This window comes from Eubalaena glacialis, chromosome 10, assembly GCF_028564815.1.
Source record: "Eubalaena glacialis isolate mEubGla1 chromosome 10, mEubGla1.1.hap2.+ XY, whole genome shotgun sequence".
NCBI classification, from domain to species: Eukaryota; Metazoa; Chordata; class Mammalia; order Artiodactyla; family Balaenidae; genus Eubalaena; species Eubalaena glacialis.
The window spans coordinates 83,100,173-83,124,115 of record NC_083725.1 but is presented as its reverse complement, the minus strand read 5'-3'; the positions used below and the strand labels follow the sequence as shown (position 1 = coordinate 83,124,115).

The 23,943-nt window shown below is 41.6% G+C and overlaps 1 protein-coding gene across 3 annotated transcripts in view; it reads left to right on the top strand.

The window, feature by feature from the left end:
• The window catches only part of SERGEF (secretion regulating guanine nucleotide exchange factor), a 225,366-nt gene that overhangs the window by 117,060 nt on the left and 84,363 nt on the right, over window positions 1-23,943 (top strand). For all 3 annotated transcript variants that reach the window (XM_061203107.1, XM_061203106.1, XM_061203108.1), the window contains exon 10: window positions 22,993-23,029. In XM_061203107.1, the coding sequence (XP_061059090.1) occupies window positions 22,993-23,029 (37 nt within the window). The remainder of the gene's footprint in view (window positions 1-22,992; window positions 23,030-23,943) is intronic.

Below are 23,943 nucleotides of genomic sequence, written 5' to 3'. Positions count from 1 at the left end.
GGAGATATGGGGATATATGTATATGTTTAGCTGATTCCCTTTGTTATACAGCAGAAACTAACACACCATTGTACAGCAATTATACTCCAATAAAGATGTTTTAAAAATAAATAAAGTAAAAAAAGAAACAAAAAACAATTAGGCCCATCTGGAGACAGCCCTTCCACTTTTGGTAGACTTTCATTTTTAGAATGACCTTTTTGATTTTAAGCTGTACTTTGACATTTTAAGCATTTCTATCCATTGATCCTCATTCTGCCATCTCATTCTGCAACCTGATTCCTCTTCTCCCTGTCTCGTGGCCCTTGTACCATTCAAGTTTTCTCTTCCCCAGATTGAAAACACTTATTTTTTTTTCCCTTTATTTTTTACATGACATGTTGTAGCATAGCAGTAAGTGTACTCTCTGGAATCACACATAATTGGATTTAAATTCAGCTATGCCACCTACTAACTGAGATATTGGACAAGTTAACTTCTCTGAAACTTGGTTTCCTTATCTATGCATACGTTATAGGATTAATTCAGAGATTAAATGAGCTAATGTATGCAAAGCTCTTAATCACTTTCCCATGTCACATTATATATACCCAATACATGGTAGCCACTATTATTATTTCCATATTGTTACCCTTTTCCAATTTTGTTCTTTTTTTTTTCTGGATGTGATTTATTTTGGCAATGACCTTAATAAAATATGCTGTTCGAATTACACAAGTGTCTTAAAAAAGTTCAAAGTCCTTTATCCAATAATTCTACTTTTTATAAAATTTATCGCAAGGAAATAACCAGAAATAAGCAAAAATTTTTGGTCAACAGTGTTTGTCACAACACAGTTTATAATGGCAAAATATTGAAGGCAATCTAGGTAACTAAGAATAGGGAAGTAATGAAATTACGGCACATTCCTATGATGCTATAAAGCCATAAAAATCACATTTTTAATGAAAGTGATGACATGGGAAACATAACATTTTGTTAAGTGCCAAAGTCAGAATATGAAACAGAATATATAGCATGACCCTAACTGTGTTTCTGAAATTATGTATATTTTATTCACACACAGACAAATATTGTTAGGGAAAGGATTGAAAGGAAACATGCCATGTGTTAATAGTGAGTGGTGGGATTATAGGTGTTCTTTATTTTCCTCACTATATTTTTTTTGTAATAACTATGAACTACTTTTATAATCTGAAAAAAATTAATAAATTTTATTTTAAAATTATTTTATGTATGGAGCCTAGAATAGAACCTGACAGTCCACAACTTTGTCTTGAACCAGAAAAGTTGCAGAGTCACATCAGTAGATCAAGAGAGTACCTCTGATGGTCACTCAGCTGGGAACTGGCCTGAAGGCAGTGGGATTCTAGCAGGCTGCCCCTGGGGACAGGATGACAGCACTCATTAGACTGTTGACTAGTGGGACTGCCCCTAGGAAGGAAGTCTGTCGGGCTGGGTCACATGGCACAGTCAGTGGCAGCAGATACAACAGTTACTCTTAGTGCTGTATTCATTGTTACACTGCACACGCTTGTTATGATAAGCTTTGATGTCTCTGTCACATCTTATCTGCATCCTTGGCTTTTTAATCCCAGAAAGAATAAAGCCTTAGGATCTGGACCTCTAGACTTTGTTTTGTTTTGTTCTAATCAAAAAAGCAAAATTGATTCTTAGTGTGAGGGGCTCCAGGGCACCAGAGGGCCTCTTGGTCAGGGGCCACGTTCAGGTGGTCCTGCCCTACGCCTGGCAATGGCCCAGCCAAGCTCTACTGTGTAGCTGCTGAAGCAAAGGTAAAGATTCTTGCGTCTTGTGCACAATGGCTCAGAGTCAGCCTGTCGGCTTGTTTTTGTTGCTTCTGTTGCTGGGGATAGAAATGAGAGGGGAAGGAGCTGTGTTGTCTCCACCCACACACTAGGGGTCCACTTTCTAACTGTTCCCACCCTAGGGAATCACCCAGGGGCTTTTCCTCAGGCCTTGTGTGATCTACCTGTCTTGTTGTGGGAGGCCATTCTGTTTATCCAGTGACTCAAATTCTGAACATCTGAAGAATCATCTAGTCTCTGAATTCAACCATTACTTACAGAGCTCAAAGCATTTACGAGACCCTGGTAAGGAGTTGAGGAAATTCAGATAAATCCAGTGTCATTCATCTAGCATTTCCTGAGTATCTACTCTGTGTGTCAGATTCTGAGCCATGAACTGTGGGAAGTACACAGATGTGAGTGACTTTAATTCAACAAACATATGATTAAGACCTACTATGTTCAGGGCACTGTGCAAGGCACTAGGGAAGTAGATTAATGAGACACAGTCTTCATGCTTAAGGAAGTTACAACCTATATAATCTGGGAAGAGAGAGACGCGGGAACCACTTAATAAGTAGAATAAGTACTATTTCTATAGCAGGGCCCAGAGGAGAGAGTAATTACTTCTGAAGTGGCCTGGCTACTTACTGGCTATGTGCTTTTAGTCAAGGTATTTAACCATTCTATTCCTTAGTGAATGTATCAAATAAAGATATGATGAGTTAATTCCCATAAATCTCCTAGAATGGGATTTAGCAGTCATAGATGTTAACAATCCTTTCCCTTCTCCTCTTCACCTCCCTCCTTCCCAAGTTTGAATGGTGAAGGTTTCCCTGAACCGAGGGGACAGCATGAGCGAGGCGTGATGAGGAGCAGGGTGGCAGAATGGGTGTATGGGGTCTGATGAGGCTGGCATGCAAGTATTTGTGGATAATTCTACTGGGGAAAGAGACTAGAGAACCACACTAGGTCCAGACCATGGAAGATCTTCAATACCAGACAAGGAATGTGGGTTTGGGCGACAGGGAGCAAACTAATCCACGTGTACTTTCGGAAGATCATCTTGGCAGAGCAAGGAGAGGTTGGGGAAGAGAGGGACACCACAGAAGCCGCTGCAGAATTCCAGGCGAGAGTGAAGGCCAGAAGTAAGACACTTCTCTGATTCCCTTAGTGTGGTAGGGGCTGAGGAAGAGATTTAGTTCTCTTTCTCTGTGCCTGCTTGTGGGTTTCTTGCTGAAGGAACATTGGTTTGAGTGACAGTTTGTCCGATGTAGCACGTAAATTTTAATATTCTGAGATTATATTCAGTCTCTGACCTCAAGGCTGATCCACCCATACATTCCTGCCCACTTAGCTGCACTCATTGCATTGTATGTAAGGTGAGCATATATATGAGACTTCCTGTGCTTGGACACCAGTGGCTTGCACAGAGCCAGGAAGCTGTGGAACCTGCTGAAATCTCAAATAGCCTCACTGCAGGGGAGCTTTTATGAAGAGAAGCATAATATTTAAAATCACAACAACGAAAATTCATATAAAGACATATTTTCCAGAGGCCTTATAATATAAGAAGAGTTGGATATCACAGGAGGTGGAAGTAACATTTATTGAACTACGTCTAAGTATCAGGACCTGGGGTGGGTTCTTTGGCATACTTGATCTCACTGAATCTTTGCAATCCTGTGATGCAAGTATTAGTGTACCTGTTATACAGTGAAGAAATGAAGGCTCAGAGGTGCAGTCTTTATGCCCAAGGTCAGGTGACTTAACAAGTGTCAGACTTGGGACCAGGCTCTTAATCTCCATGAGCCTCAATTTTCTCATCTACCTTCAATACCTCTACTTCTCTGCTCAGTTCCCCTGTATGAGACCAGTCCACTGTCCCACAGTCCTGCTGCTACCTTCCTTGCCCATGATCCCATTCCCCACCAGGCTACTGCTGTCCAGCCAGGCTCTGAGCCCCCACTGGGCTGCTGCTGCCCCTGCTGAGCCGCTTTCCTCACATGGGTTCCCATCGTCCACTCCCCTACTTGGTCACCTTCCTTCCTTTTGGACTGAATTATTCAGGAAGGAAGGCTATACTTTTTACTTTACTTTTCTCTTTTTCTTTTTTGTTTGCTTTGGTTGAAATATAACATAAACACAGTAATATGTGCAGATCTTAAGTATTCAACTCAATGAATTTTTACATTTGTATATACCTGTGTAATCACCCATATTAGGCACCTCAGCAAGCCTCCCTCATGCCTCTTCTCAGATACATCTACCCCAAGATTACCACTGTTCCACACTTTCACCGTAGATTAGTTTTGCTTATTTAAAATTTTTTAAACATCTTTATTGGAGTATAATTGCTTTACATTGTTGTGTTAGGTGCTGCTGTATAACAAAGTGAATATTTAAATTTTTTAACTTTTTATTTTGAAATAATTTCAAATTTATAGAAAAGTTGCAAGAATAACATAAAGAACTCTCCAAATCCTTCACCCAGACACAGCATGTTTTAACGTTTTACCACATTTGCGTGCATTTGTGTGTCTCTGTCTCTCTTTTCTAAAAATTTAACATTGGTAGAACATTGTTATCTAATCTACAGAGCATCTTCAAATTTCTCCAGTTGTCTCAATGATATCTTTTATGACAATTTTTCACTTTGATGTAGGATTCAATCCAGGATCATATATTGCATTTAATTGTCGTGTCTTTTTGGTTCCTTTAATTTGGAAGAGCTTTTCCTTATCTTTTATGACACTGATATTTTTAAGAGAACAGGACAGTTGTTTTGTATAATGGCCCTGAATTTGGTTCTATCTGATTTTTCCTCATGATTAGATTTCATTAGGCACTTTCAGCAGAAATACTAAATAAGTGATGTTTCTTTAATGCATCACATGAACAGGCAACTGATGTCGATTTATCCCATTGTCAGTGATGCTAACTTAGATCACTTGAGTAAGGTGGTGTCTGCCTCCTTTCTCTACCATAAAGCTACCATTTCTCCTTCCTTTGTAATTAAGTAATCTGTGAAGAGATACTGTGTGACTATGTAAATACCCTGTTCCTCTTCATACTTTTGCCCAGTAGTTTTAACATCCATTAATGATTCTTGCCTGAATTCACTATTACTATTGCAAAATTATTTTCTTGCCCAATTATTCCTTTTACATTTATAATTTTTTACATTGTACTATAATGAAGAGCTTTCCCTGCTCCCCTATTTATTATTCATAAGTATGTACTTATGAATTTTTATTTTATTCAGTGAGTTATAATCTGTTGTCATTATTCATTTTGATGCCCAAATTTCCCGATTTAGCCAGTGGGAGATCCTTCAAGCTTCTGTGTCCTTTTGACATGTCCCTATCATTCTTTAATCACGTCCTTTCTTCCTGGCCCAAATAGATGTTCCAGGCTCAAATTGTTCTTTCCCTGTCTCAACCCTGGAATCAGCCATTCCTTCAAGGAGCTCTGATTCTTCTTAGTTAAACGGTATTTAAAAGCCAAGGTCAGTGCACCAAGTGACCTAATTGCTGCTGGGATGTCATTGCTTCTAGGCAATTTCATACTGATTTAACTCAGCCTGTGTGTGTGTGCATGTATAAAACTGTGAGTTCATACTGATACCTTTAATTCTAACTCTGTGTCCACAGGGTTCCTCTTTGCCCTCTCTCATTACATATTTGTGTTTTCTTTGTCTGCAATGAAAACTCTAGCTCCCAAGAACATTAATGTATTTCCCCATTTGCACAGTCCTAAAATATATACAAAATACTTTCAGAATTAATACATGCATACTGGTATGGAAAAAAAAAAAGAATCCACTAAGTAGAGTTAAGGATGTTTTTAACAGCTCTTTTTGTTTTCAAACAGACGTATTTAGTCAAAGTACTGTGTTTAAAAGTTACTAGGGGGTGTGGTAAGAGCAGAGTTAGCGTCTCCCCACAACTAGGGTGTCTGCCGGCCGCTGGTGGGGAACTCTGACCCCCAAGGAAACAGGAGGAACCCCAAAGTGAACCGGTAGGACGTAGGGGGACCGAGGAGGGAGGAGCGGTGGAGGCCAGACAAGATCAGTGCCCCTGAGGCCAGGGAGATCAGGAGAGGCAGGTGGGAGGGGCCCTGTGGGAGGAGTGAGAGAGGAGCGGAGGGCGATTGCCCTGCCCACTTGGGCACGGGGAGCCTGCTGAACTCCCTGGCTGGTCCCCTGCTCTCCAAGGCCCCGCCTTCCCCTGCCCCTCCCCCCACCAGCAGCATTGGTCCTGGGGGCATAGGAGGGAGGCAGGGAGATAGGAGAGGCAGGTGGGAGGGGCCATCCCAGACCCCAGACCGGAGGAGCAGACTGGAGTTTGCCCAGACTGCGGGGCAAAGTAGCGTTTGCCCCGCCTACTTGAGCCCAGGAAGTCTGCTAGGCTCCCAGGTGAGGTCCCCTGCCCTCTGAAACCAGGGTGGGGGGCATGCCTGGGCCCCTTCCATTCCTTGAGCCTAAGCCACACACCCCCACAGCCCCCAGGGCCTTTTCCAGCCCTGTGGGTCCTGAGCATTGGCCCTGCCCACTGCCCAAATTTCACCCTTGCTTAGGCCCCGCTCTCCATGCCCAAGGCCTTCCCCCCAACCCCTGCCTTTTTTTTTTTTTTTTTTCCTTTCCCTCCTCTTTTTTACTATTGTGATACTGATGTACCTTCCGGTTGTTGATTCATCTATGTTTTTTTTTTGTTTTAAATTTTATTTATTTTTGGCTGCATTGGGTCTTCATTGCTGCACATGGGCTTTCTCTAGTTGCGGTGAGCAGGGGCTACTCTTTGTTGCGGTGCGTGGGCTTCTCATTGCGGTGGCTTCTCTTGCTGTGGAGCACGGGCTCTTGGCACGCGGGCTCAGTAATTGTGGCTTGCGGGCTCTAGAGCGCAGGCTCAGTAGTTGTGGTGCACGGGCTTAGTTGCTCCATGGCATGTGGGATCTTCCCAGACCAGGGCTCGAACCTGTGTCCCCTGCATTGGCAGGCGGATTCTTAACCACTGTGCCACCAGGGAAGTCCTCATCTATGTTTTTATTTTTACATTCTTTCTAACATATCTGTTCGTTTCCTAGTCTAATTTTATTTTTTACTTTGTTATTTTTCTCTTTTTTTTTTTTTTGCCACCCCACGCGGCTTGCGGGATCTTGATTCGTGAGCTGGGGATCGGGGTGGAGGATCCTGCAGTGGGAGCTCGGAGTCCAAACCACTGGACTAACAGAGAACCTCAGAACCCAGGGAATATTCATGGGAGTGAGGTCTCACAGAGTTCCTCATCTCAGCACCAAGACCCAGCTCTACCCAATAGCCTACAAACTCCAGTGTTGGAAGCCTCAGGCCAAACAACCAGTAAAACAGGAACACAATCCCACTCATAAAAAAAAAAAAATGAGAAGGCAAAAAAATATCTCACAGATGAAGGAGCAAGGTAAAAACCTACAAGACCAAATAAATGAAGAGGAAATAGGCAATCTACCTGAAAAAGAATTCAGAGTAATGATAGTAAAGATGATCCAGAATCTCGGAAATAGAATGGAAGCACAGATTGAGAAAATACAAGAAATGTTTAACAAAGATCTAGAAGAACTAAAGAACAAACAAACAGAGATGAACAACACAATAACTGAAATGAAAAATACACTAGAAGGAATCAATAACAGAATAATGGAGGCAGAAGAACGAATAAGTGAACTGGAAGACAAAATGGTGGAAATAACTGCCAAGGAGCAGAATAAAGAAAAAAGAATGAAAAGAATTCAAGGCAATCTCAGAGACCTCTGGTACAACACTAAACGCACCAACATTCGAATTATAGGGGTCCCAGAAGAAGAAGAGAAAAAGAAAGGGTCTGAGAAAATATTTAAAGAGATTATAGTGGAAAAATTCCCTAACATGGGAAAGGAAATAGTCACCCAAGTCCAGGTAGCACAGAGAGTCCCATACAGGATAAACCCTAGGAAAAACACACCAAGACACATATTAATCAAACTAACAAAAATTAAATTCAAAGAAAAAATATTAAAAGCAGCAAGGGAAAAACAAAAAATAACATACAAAGGAATCCCCATAAGGTTATCAGCTGATTTTTCAGTGGAAACTCTGCAGGCCAGAAGAGAGTGGCAGGATGTACTTAAAGTGATGAAAGAGAAAAATCTACAACCAAGATTACTCTACCCAGCAAGGATCTCATTCAGATTTGATGGAGAAGTCAAAAGCTTTTCAGACAAACAAATCTAAGAGAATTCAGCACCACCAAACCAGCTTTAAAACAAATGCTAAGGAAACTTCTCTAAGTGGGAAACACAAGAGAAGAAAAAGACCCACAAAAACAAACCCAAAACAATTAAGAAAATGGTAATAGGAACATACATATCGATAATAACCTTGAATGTAAATGGATTAAATGCCCCAACCAAAAGACACAGACTGGCTGAATGGATACAAAAACAAGACCCATATATATGCTGTCTACAAGAGACCCACTTCAGACCTAGGGACACATACAGACTGAAAGTGAAGGGATGGAAAAGATATTCCATGCACATGGAAATCAAAAGAAAGCTGGAGTAGCAATACTCATATCAGATAAAATAGACTTTAAAATAAAGAATGTTACAAGAGACAAGGAAGGACACTACATAATGATCAAAGGATCAATCCAAAAGGAAGATATAACAATTATAAATGTTGATGCACCCAACACAGGAGCACCCCAATACATAAGGCAAATGCTAACAACCATGAAAGGAGAAATCGACAGTAACACAATAATAGTAGGGGACTTTAACACCCCACTTACACCGATGGACAGATCATCCAAACAGAAAATAAATAAGGAAACACAAGCTTTAAATGACACAACTGACCAGATAGATCTAATAGATATTTATAGAACATTCCACCCAAAAGTGGCAGAATACACTTTCTTCTCAAGTGCACATGGAACATTCTCCAGGATAGATCACATCTTGGGTCACAAATCAAGCCTCGGAAAATTTAAGAAAATTGAAATCGTATCAAGCATCTTTTCTGACCACAAGACTATGAGATTGGAAATCAATTACAGGAAGAAAACTGTAAAAAACACAAATACATGGAGGCTAAACGGTGCGCTACTAAATAACCAAGAGGTCACTGAAGAAATCAAAGAAGAAATTTTAAAAATACATAGAAACAAATGACAACGAAAACACGACAACCCAAAACCTATGGGACACAGCAAAAGCAGTTTTAAAAGGGAAGTTTATAGCAATTCAACCTCACCTCAAGAAACAAGAAAAATCTCAAATAAACAATCTAACCCTACACTTAAAACAACTAGAGAAAGAAGAACAAAGAAAACCCAAAGTCAGTAGAAGGAAAGAAATCATAAAGATCAGAGCAGAAATAAATGAAATAGAAACGAAGAAAACAATAGCAAAGATCAGTAAAATTAGAAGCTGGTTCTTTGAGAAGATAAACAAAAATTGATAAACCCTTAGCCAGACTCATCAAGAAAAAAAGGGAGAGGATGCAAATCAATAAAATTAGAAATGAAAAAGGACAAATCACAACTCACACTGTAGAAATACAAAGGATTATAAGAGACTACTATAAACGACTATATGCCAATAAAATGGACAACCATGACGAAATGGACAAATTCTTGGAAAGGTACAATTTTCCAAGACTGAACCAGGAAGAATTAGAAAATATAAACAGACGTATCACAAGTAATGAAATTGAAACTGTAATTACAAATCTTCCAACAAACAAAAGTCCAGGACCAGATGGCTTCACAGGCGAATTCTATCAAACATTTAAAGAAGAGCTAACACCTATCCTTCTCAAACTCTTCCAAAAAAATTGCAGAGGGATAAACACTCCCAAATTCATTCTATGAAGCCACCATCACCCTGATACCAAAACCAGAAAAAGGTATCATAAAAAAAGAAAATTATAGACCAATATCACTGATGAACATAGATGCAAAAATCCTGAACAAAATACTAGCAAACAGAATGCAACAGCACATTAAAAGGATCATACACCAGGATCAAGTGAGATTTATCCCAGGGATGCAAGGATTCTTCAATATATGCAAATCAATCAGTGTGATACACCACATTAACAAATTAAGGAATAAAAACCATATGATCATCTCAATAGATGCAGAAAAAGCTTTTGACAAAATTCAACACCCATTTATGATAAAAACTCTCCAGAAAATGGGCATAGAGGGAACCTATCTCAACATAATAAAGGCCATATATGACAAACCCACAGTGAACATCATACTTAATGGTGAAAAACTGAAAGCATTTCCACTAGGATCAGGAACAAGACAAGGATGTCCACTCTCGCCACTCTTATTCAACATAGCTTTGGAAGTCCTAGCCACAGCAATCAGAGAAGAAAAAGAAATAAAAGGAATACAAATTGGAAGAGAAGAAGTAAAACTGTCACTCTTTGCAGATGACATGATACTATACATAGAAAATCCTAAAGATGCCACCAGAAAACTACTAGAACTAATCGATGAATTTGGTAAGGTTGCAGGATACAAAATTAATGCACAGAAATCTCCTGCATTCCTATACACCAACAACGAAAAATCAGAAAGAGAAATTAAGGAAACACTCCCATTTACCATTGCAACAAAAAGAATAAAATACCTAGGAATAAACCTGCCTAAGGAGGAGAAAGACTTGTACTCAGAAAACTATAAAACACTGATGAAAGAAATCAAAGATGACATAAACAGATGGAGAAATATACCATGTTCTTGGATTGGAAGAATCAATATTGTGAAAATGACTATACTACCCAAAGCAATCTACAGATTCAGTGCAATCCCTACCAAGCTACCAATGGCATTCTTCACAGAATTAGAACAAAAAATTTTACAATTCGTATGGAAACACAAAAGACCCCGAATAGCCAAAGCAATCTTGAGAAAGAAAAACGGAGTTGGAGGAATCAGGCTCCCCGACTTCAAACTATACCACAAAGCTACAGTAATCAAGACAGTATGGTACTGGCACAAAAATAGAAATATAGATCAATGGTACAGGATAGAATGCCCAGAGATAAACCCACACACATATGGGCACCTAATTTACGACAAAGGCGGCAAGAACATACAATGGAGGAAAGACAGCCTCTTCAATAAGTGGTGCTGGGAAAACTGTACAGGTGTTCATGTAAAAGAATGAAATTAGAACACTACCCAACACCATACACAAAAATAAACTCCAAATGGATTAAAGACTTAAATGTAAGACCAGACACTATAAAACTTTTAGAGGAAAACATAGGAAAAACACTATTTGAAATAAACCACAGCAAGATCTTTTTTGACCCACTTCCTAGAGTAACAGAAATAAAAACAAAAATAAACAAATGGGACTTAATTAAACTTAAAAGCTTTTGCACAGCAAAGGAAACCATAAACAAGACAAAAAGACAACCCTCAGAATGGGAGAAAATATTTGCAAATGAAGCAACTGACAAAGGATTAATCTCCAAGATTTACAAGCAGCTCATGCAGCTCAATAACAAAAAAACAAACAACCCAATCCAAAAATGGGCAGAAGACCTAAATAGACATTTCACCAAGGAAGACATACAGATGGCCAAGACGCACATGAAAAGATGCTCAACATACCTAATTATTAGAGAAATGCAAATCAAAACTACAATGAGGTATCACCTCATGCCGGTCAGAATGGCCATTATCAAAAAATCTAGAAACAATAAATGCTGGAAAGGGTGTGGTGAAATGGGAACCCTCCTACACTGTTGGTGGGAATGTAAATTGATACAACCACTATGGAAAACAGTATGGAGGTTCCTTTAAAAAGTAAAAATAGAACTACCATATGACCCAGCAATCCCACTGCTGGGTATATACACTGAGAAAACCATAATTCAAAAAGAGACATGCACCACAGTGTTCATTGCAGCACTATTTATAATAGCCAGGACATGGAACCAACCTAGATGTCCATCAACAGATGAATGGATGAAAAAGATGTGGCACATATGTACAATGGAATATTACTCAGCCGTATAAAGAAACGAAACTGAGTTATTTGTAGTGAGGTGGATGGACGTAGAGTCTGTCATACAGAGTGAAGTGAGAAAGAGAAAAACAAATACCATATGCTAACGCATATATATGGAATCTAAAAAAAAAAAAAAAAGTGGTACCGATGAACCTAGTTGCAGGGCAGGAATAAAGAGGTAGACATAGAGAATGGACTTGATGACATGGGTGGGAGGGCAAAGCTGGGGCAAAGTGAGAGTAGCATCGACATATATATACTACCGAATATAAAATAGTTGGCTGGTGGGAAACAGCAGCATAGCACAGGGAGATTGGCTCGGTGCTTTGCGATGACCTAGAGGGGTGGGATAGGGAGGATGAGAGGGAGGGGATATGGAGACATGTGTATGCATATGGCTGATTCTCTTTGTTGTGCAACAGAAACTAACACTGTATTGTGAAGCAATTATACTCCAATAAAGATCTATTAAAAAAAAAGTTACTAGGATTGGTTCTTTTTTCCCCTCCTTCAGAACAGTTATATTATTTATTTGAAATAAGTGTGCCTATTTTTGAGCTTCACGTAGATAGTGTCATACAATATTTACTCTTCTGTGTCTGGTTTCTTTTGTTCACCACTTTCTTGAAGATTTATCCATGTTTTGAATAACAGTAGGGTTTTTTCCCCATTGTTATAAAGTATTCTGATTATACTACACTTTATTCATTCTACTGATGATCAGTATTTGGGTAATTTTATGTTTTTATTTATTATGAATAAAGCGGCTGTGAACATTCTTGTGCATGTCTTTTGATGGAAGTAAGTAATTGTTTATTTTGAGTACTTGGGTGCTTGGGAAGTAAGTATCGTTTGTTTTGGGTGTGTTTGTGTATGTATATATATATATGTATGTATTTACCTTTAGTAGATACTGCCAAACAATTTTTCAGTGCAGTTGTTGAATTTATATTCCTGCCAGCAATGTAAGAGATTTCCAGTTATTCCACATCCTCACCAGCACTTGGTATTGGCAGTCTTTTTAAATTTCAGTCTGTGTTGGCTATTAGGGAAAGGGTTCAGTTTTTTTGTTTGTTTGTTTGTTTTTTACATCTTTATTGGAGCATAATTGCTTTACAATGTTGTGTTAGTTTCTGCTGTATAACAAAGTGAATCAGCTGTATGTATACATATATCCCCATACCCCCTCCCTATCCCACCCCTCTATATGGTCACAAAGCACCCAGCTGACCTCCCTGTGCTTTGCGGCTGCTTCCCACTAGCTATCTATTTTACATTTGGTAGTGTATGTATGTCCACGCCACTCTCTCACTTCGTCCCAGCTTCCCCTCCCCCCTCACCCCCCACTGTGTCCTCAAGTCCATTCTCTATGTCTGCTCTTTATTCCTGTCCTGCCACTAGGTTCATCAGAACCAGTTTTTTTTTTTAGATTCCATTTATATGCATTAGAATACGGTATTTGTTTTCCTCTTTCTGACTTCACTCTGTATGACAGACTCTAGGTCCATCCGCCTCACTACAAATAACTCAATTTCGTTTCTTTTTATGGCTGAGTAATATTCCATTGTGTATATGTGCCACATCTTCTTTATCCATTCATCTGTCGCCAGACATTTAGATTGCTTCCATGTCCTGGCTATTGTAAATAGAGCTTCAGTGAACATTGTGGTACATGACTCTTTTTGAATTATGGTTTTCTCAGGGTATATGCGCAGTAGTGGGATTGCTGGGTCATATGGTAGTTCTATTTTTAGTTTTTTAGGGAACCTCCATACTTTAGGGTTCAGTTTTTTTGAGAAGCATGCTGTAGGATGTTTGGCTGGCCTGAATCTGTTAATTACCTGTCTTGAGGTTGGCTGTTCAGCTCTCGTGGTTGTATCCTGTTCTCAAGGGCATAAGTAACTTACTGGTGTTGCCTTTACTGAAATTCAGATGCGTTGTTGTGTTAGGCACTTTTAGTCTGTAAGGATCAGAGATACTCTCAGGTTACTTTAGTATTGTAAGGATGGTCATAAGTACTGGAAACAGGTGAAGCAAATGCCTTATAAAAGAACAACTGGAAGGTCACTTAGAACACAAGGCAGCTCAAAAATCTAGACTTTCTTGCACCGTCAGCAATAGGATCTAGAAAACTCACATTCCAGTGACTTAGCTACTCTTCTTTAGTTTGTTCCTGCTGCTTCTGACTCTTCTGCCGGTAACTCCTGTGTATATTAACCTTTCTTGGGTCTATATTTTCCAGCTACGGCTCCAGCTACCACCTAAAGGACTCACACCCTACAACCTTTTTCAGGCAGAATTTCCACATTAAGCCACTTCACAGGCTGTGGCCAATCTATGCATTAACCTGCTTTGGGCAGGTATCCACCCATAGCCCATCCACACCAATTAGGCCACAGGTGCACATAGTATCAACATAACAACTTAGGAGAAAGGAATTTTCTTGGAAGTGCACTACGGGAAAAGCAAGCATTCCGAGTGCCTGTTTAGTTTAATTGTGTATATTAAATTCAAATTCAGTAGACATTTCTCAAGTCCTCTCCTTATCTGCCAGTAGAGTAACTGTTGAAAAAGGAAATGAACTGTTCATAGTGAACCTATGCCAGTTCCTAACACATAGTTTCCTTTTACGTGTTCCCAAATTATATATTTTATATGTTCTGGAAATGTATGTGCAGAACAGGGTCAAACTCAAAGTGAATTTTATTCTGTGGAAGTTGGGGGGTGGTGTGAAAGGGTTTTAGGATGTATGAGATTCACTTGTTTGTTATTATCCCATTTTAAAGATGAGGGAACTGTAGTCCAGAGAGGTGAAGAGATTTGCCCAAGGTCATATGACTAGGAAGTGGCAGGGCAAGGACTCAAATCCAGGTCTTCTGGTTCCATACTTAGAGCTCTTCCCACTACCCAACACTGCCTGGGGACACATGCCCTACCGCCACACTCAAATTATTAACAGTACAAAGGAGGTTTGACAAAAGCAAACTTTAGCCAAGGCAAGTGGTAGGATTTGAGAGAAGGCAGATCTTTTAGGGGCTGAGATGATCTGGGAGACTTCCTCAAGGCAGTGGGTTTTGAACTGGGTCTTGTAAAGTTGGTAAGGTTTAGAATGGTATGGAAAAGGGAGAATGGTGCAGATAACCGTGCAAAAGCTATGCTTTTAGGTAGCTCTTAAAAGCATCCAGGTTGGAGTGAAAAGGACTGAACTAAGATGGTAACAACTGAAAAATCAAGATATTGAGAAGGCAGAATTAACACGATCTTGAGACAGAGTAGGAGGAAGATAAAAGAGTCAGAGATCTGTTAGTCACTTGAGAGTTTGAGCCTTAGTGACTGGGGCAGTCTGGAACCAGTATCAGAAGAAGAGGGGCAGTATGTGTAGTGGTTAAGCTCACAGGCTTTGGATCAAGGCTGACCTGGGTGTATAGCGGGTGTGACTTATTTAACTTCTCTGAGTGTGTTTGCTGACCTGTTGAGTAGGAAGACAGAAATTCCATAATGTCACATGCCTGGCTTCCAGGCACTTACCAAATTTTAGCTCTCTTCCTCCCCACCCTAACCTCTCTGTTTGAGAATGTAGCAGGACCTAGTTTAAGACTTTTTTTCGTATAGAATGTGCCAAAAAAAAAAAAAAAATTGCTTTGCAGGGAGAATGGGGTTCTTTGCCCCTGGACTTTGAGGTGGAGGACAAGATGGAGCCTCTGGGCCCAGAGGTCTCATTTTTTGGCCTCCGTTGACATCTAGGCTTCAGTCAAAAGCTGAAGCCCTCACAAAGGGAGTTAAAGGTGTCTTTGTAAGGCTAGGTACTTCCAGAAGCAAGCAACTGTGCTGCCTCTCTGCTGTCACCAGGACCTCCTTTGAGGCTATTTCTGAGCCTAGGGGTAAAGCTCCGTTGGCTGACAGGACTGCAGTTTGCAGTAAAACATGCCCAGAACTCCCAGCCTGCTTTTCTAACAGGTTTGGAAATTCTGGTTTGTCTCCCCAGAGTTCTAAGCAGATGGCAACTGGGTTAGGGCAGAGTTTAGCAAACGCTGCACTGAAGCCCCCATTCCCTTCCCTGTTAACCCCGGCCGATGAAAGGCTGCCTTTCTGGAGCTGCTTCCCAGCCTGCTTTCTCCCCCGAGCTGGGCGGCGCCTGCCAAAGACTAGCCGTGAGGGTGGGAGCCTGAGCGGAGCAGCCGAAGCCCTCCCCCGGCAGAGTCCCCGACGGAGTGGACGCCCCACCCCGCCGTCACGTGTCTCCACACGTGCGCGTCGTTGCCATAGCATCGGCCGGCGCCCAGGCCTATTGGCGTGAGGCGGAACCAATCAGTAGGCCCCTCAGGCTGCTGCGCGCCATGGGGGGTTCCTGAGCTGCCACTCCGCCGCTGGGACGAAGCTGAGGATGGTCCCTGGCTGGTGATGGGGACAAGTCTCGGGTCCTGGCTTCTGTCTGGTTCCTCTCCTTGGAATCTCAGTGCTTCTTCCCCTGAGTCATGGTCGCACCCCGCCCCACTCTGATTTCCCCGTTCAAAGTGTGCAGAGTTGAACAACCTGGTGGAGTTCCCTGAGAGGTGATAGCTTCCACAGCGAAGGCCCAGGACAAATGTTTGTTGCCGTTTTACAGCCATTTCCCCCAAGAAAAAGCCCTGGAACAGCCCTTGATAGATCCAGAGGTGGGTACTCCTAGCCCCAGGAAGATGTTTGAGCCTAGTAAACCTGGGGCTCTCCCAGCATAAGAGCCCTTGATAATTGGCACAGGGTTGCCAGATGTAAGAACTGGGTGGCGGTGTATTTCCATGCTGAATGGGAATAGGAAGGGTTTAGACAGTTAACAGGACAAAGTTTGAACAAGAATGGTCACAGAATCCTGCACCTCCACCAGCTGTACCACACTGGTAAGTTACCTTACCTCTCTGAACCCCAATTGCCTCATTTGTAAAGCGGTTGTAACAAAGAAATCTTAGATTTAGTATAAGTTTAAATGAAATAGTACAAGCAAAGCAGTTAGCCAGGTACCTGGCCATAAGCTCTCAATAAGGGCCTGTCAGCTGTTTTTAGAAATGGTACAAGTGTACCGGTGGAAACTGAAGTGCTCACATTCAACATTTGGCAAATATTTTTACATTAATCTACTTTTTGCTTATTCATTTAGTTATTCATTCATTTAACCCATTAATGTATTCAGCATATATTTACTGGGCATCTACTACCAGTCAATTCTTACCCCAGTTCATCCCTGTCCAACTGTATTTAGTGGGTTCCAGCCCCAAGGGGAGTTGCAGCTCCCTTCACAAGAGCTGATGGAGTCTAGCTTGGCAGGAGGGGTGCTGGGAGATCTTGTCCCTGTGGCAGCTGGGGCTTTGGAAATTGTTTTTTTTTTTTTTTTTTTTTTTGGAAATTGTTTTTTGCAGCTCTGCCTCCTCAGGCTCAGTTGCCTGAACAGAGTAGACCCCTCTAGTATTTGAGCAGCACTGAGACAGGACAACTTTCCATAGGCTCCTCTGTCCCCCATCCCTCACCCTTGGGGAGGCGTGCCCCCTGTATCTTGAAGGCCCCAGCCAGCAAGCCAGAACCCACTTTCTCTACTGTGGGACTCTGTCACCTAGGACTGACCTCTGTTGGTGGCCCACTGTGCTTTGCTGTCCTAGGATTCCTGGAACAATCCTGTGCTTTTGATACCCCATCATCTCTACACTCTATTCTTTTAGTGCCCTTCCCTTCTGGCCTTCACTGTGCATCTCAGTGCCTGTCTCCATTTGCCTGGAGTCTCCATACCATGACTCACACTTGTTTTGTGACCATCTAACTTCTCTGGGACGTTGTCTTTGGGCCCCTTCATGCCCTGTACTTGGACTGTGTGGCAGAGATGTTACTGGGCAGGCACCCTGCTTGATCTCTGAGAGACAGAGGTGCTTAACACACACAGTTCATAAGCAGACATCTCATGTGTGCTAAGGGCCATGATGTGTGGCGTTGTGGGAGAAGCCACGGTAGAACAGCTGGCTCCGCTTTGAGAAGTCAGGGAAGGTGTTGCCAGGAGGTGACCTAAGCAATCTTAGAGGATTTTGCTAGATGGACAGTGGGAGAAAGGGAAGTCACATCAAGGAGAATAGCATGCATAAAAGCCTGAAATCACATGGTATTCTTACAGAAAATGTAATATGAATAGAAAAAAGGGAATATGTTCTTTGGGGTTGAGAGTTCATGAGTAGCAGGGGGAAGAAGTGAGGCCAGAGGGGTAAACAGGGGCCTACACGTGAGGGCCTTGTGAGCCATACTATGTACTTTAGACTTTGCCCTTCCAATGCTGGGATCCTGTGGAGGGTTTTCTATAGGGGCATGACATGTGCAGAATTGTATGTAAGGAAGGTGAGACCCATGGCTGTGAGGGGATGGGTTGTCTCATTTGTCCTCTAGCAATTCTGTAAAGCAGATGGGAAAATACTGTTTTCTACTTTTTACGCCTGAGAACGCTGAGGCTCCATAGGTTAAATACCTTGCCAAAGGTCTCAGAACCTGAAAGCAGAGGACCTAGGATTCACCTGGCTTCCTGGCTCTGAATCCCTTTCTCATGGGCACTCTGCCATTGTTAACAGAGTCTTCTAGAAAGCTGGGCAGTGAGTAGATGCTGACAGAAGCAATGTGAAGCAAATGGTCATTGATACAATCTTGTTGAAGGAGTGTGGCGCTGGGATTTTGTGGCCCGTGGTGTTCAGTCTCCTGATCTCTGTGCCAGTGCACAGACAGCAAGAAACAGCGGGGAGCTTTGAGCTTCAAGTGCAACATTGCCTTGACAAAATCCATTCATCACTGTCTCGCTCATTAATTCACAGCAGCGTCTGCTGCCTGACGTTGGCGTTTGTCAGTGGCTTGTTTCTGGAAGCCCCTGGTCTTCAAGGTTGGTCAGCTCTGCAGCCCGCAGCCCCAGGGTGAGCCCGGGCAGTCAGAGGCAGGTCCTTTCTGCCCACATTTTGTAAAATGAAATAACTTTATTTTTTAAAACACAAAGGTAGCGTGACCTAGCAGTATCGAACATGAGCTTGGAGATAGGCAAACCTGGGTTTTAGTTCTGTGGCTGTGCCACTTAGCAAGCTAGGAAAGTTATGTAATGTATATGAACCTCAGTTCTCTTCTGTCTAAAATGAGCAAAGTCAAACCTACCTGAGAAGATGATCGTGATGAGGAAGATGAGATAGTGTTTATAAAGAGCCTTGGCATGACACCTGGCACATATGAGTCCTCAATATGGTGGCTTTAATTCCTGCTCTTATTGTTCCCACCACCACCACCAGCCACCCTACTGCTACCACCAGTTAAAGAATGTTTGAAAAATAGAAAGTAGAAGAAAAAAGTCTTATAATCTCATCACCATGGCGCAGCTACCCTTATAATTTAATTGTTTCCTTCAAATCTTTTTTCCCCACTACTTCAGAGCATATCAGATTTTACAGCATATTTATTTTATACCCAGGAAGGTTTTTTTTCCCCTCTATGGTGGGAACTGCATTATATTTATTTTTCTTATTTTTAATAGATAATTTTTCTGATTATAAAAATAGTGTGTAAAATTTAGAGAGCATAGAAAAAGTCAAAGGGAAAACCATACTCATAATGCCTCCTTTATGCTTAGCCCAGAGGCTATCACTATTAACTTTTTGGAATAGCTCCTTCCAGTCTTTTATTCATATTTTATTATAGAGTTGAGATCATATTACATATACAGTTTTTATGTGGTTTTCCAGTTCATAGGATATCACGAGTATTTTCCTTTATTGTAAACATCATTTTCCAAGGCTGCATCATAATTTCCAAGTCATCAGATGTCTCTACCATAATTTACATAGAATTCTCCTATTGTTAGACATCTGAGTTTTTTCCCAGTTCTTCAATCTAAGCGGCTTCCTGTGACAGAACCTAGGGAACCAGCCTCAGTATAACAAGGAAGCATATGATGAACTTGTGCTGTGTGTATGGCCTGGGTAAGGCCTGAGGGGACCCCTCAGATAGATACAGAGCCTGCCTCAAAGGAGCTCAGAGACTAGTCACCCTGGAAGTATTTACTGGGGCAAAAATATACAGGTACTTCTTTGCCAGACAGTGTCAGGGAATCCACCTAAATGTGGGTAACCCTCTTCCCTGTGGAAGCAGAGATCCTGGACGCATAACTTTTACAAAGAAAAAAGCCTCAGAAGCCTTGCTGCCCCTTCTCACCTACCAGTGGTTATTTGGCCTCCAATGCTCAAATGCCTTTTGAGCCTGTTACCTTGACTTTCGGGGGCCTGTGCTAATTACCTTTGAATATCACTTCCAAGTGGTTTTTCACTGGGAAAGAGTGAGAAGCTATAGAACCAAGAAAGGAACTTGTGTGAGAATCAGGGAATCAGAGAGACCCTAGTCTTAGTTTTGTTTTTTTTTTTTAACATCTTTATTGGAGTATAATTGCTTTACAGTGGTGTGTTAGTTTCTGCTTTGTAACAAAGTGAATCAGTTTTACATATACATATGTTCCCATATCTCTTCCCTCTTACATCTCCCTCCCTCCCGCCCTCCCCACCCCACACCTCTAGGTGATCACAAAGCACCGAGCTGATCTCCCTGTGCTATGAGGCTGCTTCCCACTAGCTATCTATTTTACGTTTGGTAGTGTATATATGTCCATGCCACTATCTCTCTTTGTCACATCTTACCCTTCCCCCTCCCCAAATCCTCAAGTCCATTCTCTAGTAGGTCTGTGTCTTTATTCCTGTCTTGCCACTAGGTTCTTCATGACCTTTTTTTTTTTTTTCCTTAAGATTCCATATATATGTGTTAGCATACTGTATTTGTTTTTCTCTTTCTGACTTACTTCACTCTGTATGACAGACACTAACTCCATCCACCTCACTACAAATAACTCCATTTCGTTTCTTTTTATGGCTGAGTAATATTCCATTGTATATATGTGCCACATCTTCTTTATCCATTCATCTGATGATGGACACTTAGGTTGTTTCCATGTCCTGGCTATTGTAAATAGAGCTGCAATGAACATTTTGGTACATGACTCTTTTTGAATTATGGTTTTCTCAGGGTATATGCCCAGTAGTGGGATTGCTGGGTCGTATGGTAGTTCTATTTTTAGTTTTTTAAGGAACCTCCATACTGTTCTCCATAGTGGCTGTATCAATTTACATTCCCACCAACACTGCAAGAGTGTTCCCTTTTCTCCACACCCTCTCCAGCATTTATTGTTTCTAGATTTTTTGATGATGGCCATTCTGACCGGTGTGAGATGATATCTCATTGTAGTTTTGATTTGCATTTCTCTAATGATTAATGATGTTGAGCATTCTTTCATGTGTTTGTTGGCAATCTGTATATCTTCTTTGGAGAAATGTCTGTTTAGGTCTTCTGCCCATTTTTGGATTGGGTTGTTTGTTTTTTTGTTATTGAGCTGCATGAGCTGCTTGTAAATCTTGGAGATTAATCCTTTGTCAGTTGCTTCATTTGCAAATATTTTCTCCCATTCTGAGGGTTGTCTTTTGGTCTTGTTTCTAGTCTTAGTTTTGACGCACACTTCCTCTGGCACCTGAGGCAAGTTATTTTCTCTTCCCAAGTGTGTTTTCTCCTCGTAGTGTTAAAGATTGGACTAGATGACCTCCAGGGCTCTTCCAATTGACATTCCATGTGTACCTGAAGCCTTTTTCTTGCCAGGAGCTAAAGTGAGCGTCCTGATAAAGGTCACAGGATGCTTCTCCAGAGTCTCGAGTTCCTTTTAATTAGTACCTGAGGAGCCATTTATACTTTTTTTTTTTTTTTTTGGCTGCGTTGGGTCTTTGTTACTGCATGCGGGCTTTCTCTAGTGGCGAGCGGGGGCTACTCTTCGTTGTGGTGCGCGGGCTTCTCATTGCGGTGGCTTCTCTTGTTGCGGAGCACAGGCACGCGGGCTCAGTAGTTGTGGTGAGCGGGCTCTAGACCACAGGCTCAGTAGTTGTGGCGCACGGGCTTAGTTGCTCCGCGGCATGTGGGATCTTCCCAGACCAGGGCTCGAACCCGTGTCCCCTGCATTGGCAGGCGGATTCTTAACCACTGCGCCACCAGGGAAGTCCCCATTTATACTCTTACATTCCCAATCACTTCCTTCTGGTAGCATTTGGGACATGCAGAGACTGAAAGGGAAGAAGTCTCTCTCACTGAGTGCAGACACAGGATTCAGAACCCCAAATGATTGTCTTTTATGTATTAGGTATTTGTTCTTTATGTACTTTGTTCTTTCATTCATTCTCTCATTTAGCAGGTGTTAACTGAGCCCCAAGCTTTGTATAGTCCATCTGTGTAATACAGAGGGGAACGAGTCTCAGCGTTGTTCTCAAGACACACACAGTCTAGTGAGGAGACAGGAAAAAATGTAAAAGACAACAAGATGATTGCTGCAGTAGGGGTACATATAAGTTGCATAATGCAAGGAGTGCTTGAGTCTGCCTAGAAGCAACAGCAAGGGAGTCTCTGGACGCTTTGAAATTTTAAAGGATGAGTAGAAGTTTTCTAGGTAGGCAGTTGAGGAGAGGGCATTCCCGGCAGAGAAACAGCATGTGCAAAGGCCTGGAGGTATTGGGAGAACATGTTGTGTTCAGAGAACTGCAGGTGGTTTGTGTGGCTGGAAGGTGAAAGGGAGAGTGAGCAGATGAGGAAAAGTCAAGCATTTTTCCTCAGGCAAGTCTGTTTCCACTGAATTCTTTGCTCATTTTATCAGTCCAGATGAGAGTGATGGATTTTTTAGCTCAGTTTTCCAAAACTGTCATTTGTATTCCCTTATATTTCCATTTTTATAGTAGCACATGTTCATTATAGAAAGTTTGAAAAATACAAAAATGTTAGAAAGAAGCAAGGATTTAAAAAAAATCACTCATGGTCTCTGCCTAAAAACAAATACTTTAACATCTTGGTGTATTTCCATTCAACGGTTTTTTGTTTTTTCACTTTTTCTTTTTATGTAGTCATGAGTGTATCGTAACTATAGTCTTTTGTACATGGTGCCCCTTTCTACTTACTTCCTAAAATTTGCCAAAAAGGAGATGTTATTATCATTAAAATATAATATGATCATAAAATATAATGGCTGAAATATATTTTCTTTGTTTAATGTAACTTATTTTCTTTCTCTTTACAGGTCTCCTGTGGCTCAGAGCATAATCTGGCAGTGATTGGTAAGTAATTAGTATACTGATAACTGTGTTTATTCTGAAACTCGTGGGCAGAATTAGAGGACTCTTGGTTAACCAAAGGCCAGGGTGCATGCGTGTGTGTATGTGGGGAAGAGTCTGGGAAATGGAAGCCTTTGTTGACCAAGGCTTTGCCAGAAGCCCTTTTTCTAAAAATTTCTATTCAAAAAGGTGCCTTAGCTGGCCTCCCTGCCTCAGGAAGTGGCATTTGGGAATATTAAAGATCTTACAGACTGGGGGCATCCTGTGTAGAAAGCCAGACATAAAAGGGGAAGAGGATTGGGCTGCTCCTGGTTCTTGAATAAATCCTTTGCACCAAGTTCTTTCCTCTTGCTTGGCTCTTTCTTTGGAGATGGGGGTTTCTGCTCACTGCCCTCGCTGCCATGTGTTTCATGTCACTCTGGAGCTCCCAAACCTCTGATAAATTGAGGCTTCCTCTTATTGACTCTGAATAACCAAGGTTCACTGTTTTTATAATCAGGCCTGTGCGTAGTTCCTTCAAGAAGCCTTCTCATTACTTCCACAGGTAGGCTCAGTCGGTACAATAAAGAGACAGTGTAGGGCCTGACTACCTGAGTCCAGTGCAGGCTTCTGCTTACTAGCTGTATGAACTCAGGTAGTCGGGCCCCACACAGACAAGGTGCTTAGCCCTCCATGCCTCATTTTTCTCATTTTTAAAATGGGGAGGGCAGTGACATCTTCCTTATAGGGTTGTTGCAGTTGTTGTGAGGGTTAAAGGAGTTGATACATGTAAAGCGCTTAGAAGAGCACTTAGCTCCTGGTAAGGGTTTTAGAAGTGTTCGTTGCTATTTTCTGTTATCATTAGTTCAAATAATTGTCCTCCTCGGGGCTTTAGGTCTCACATCTGTGATAGGGAGGGGTAAAAACAGGAAACCAAG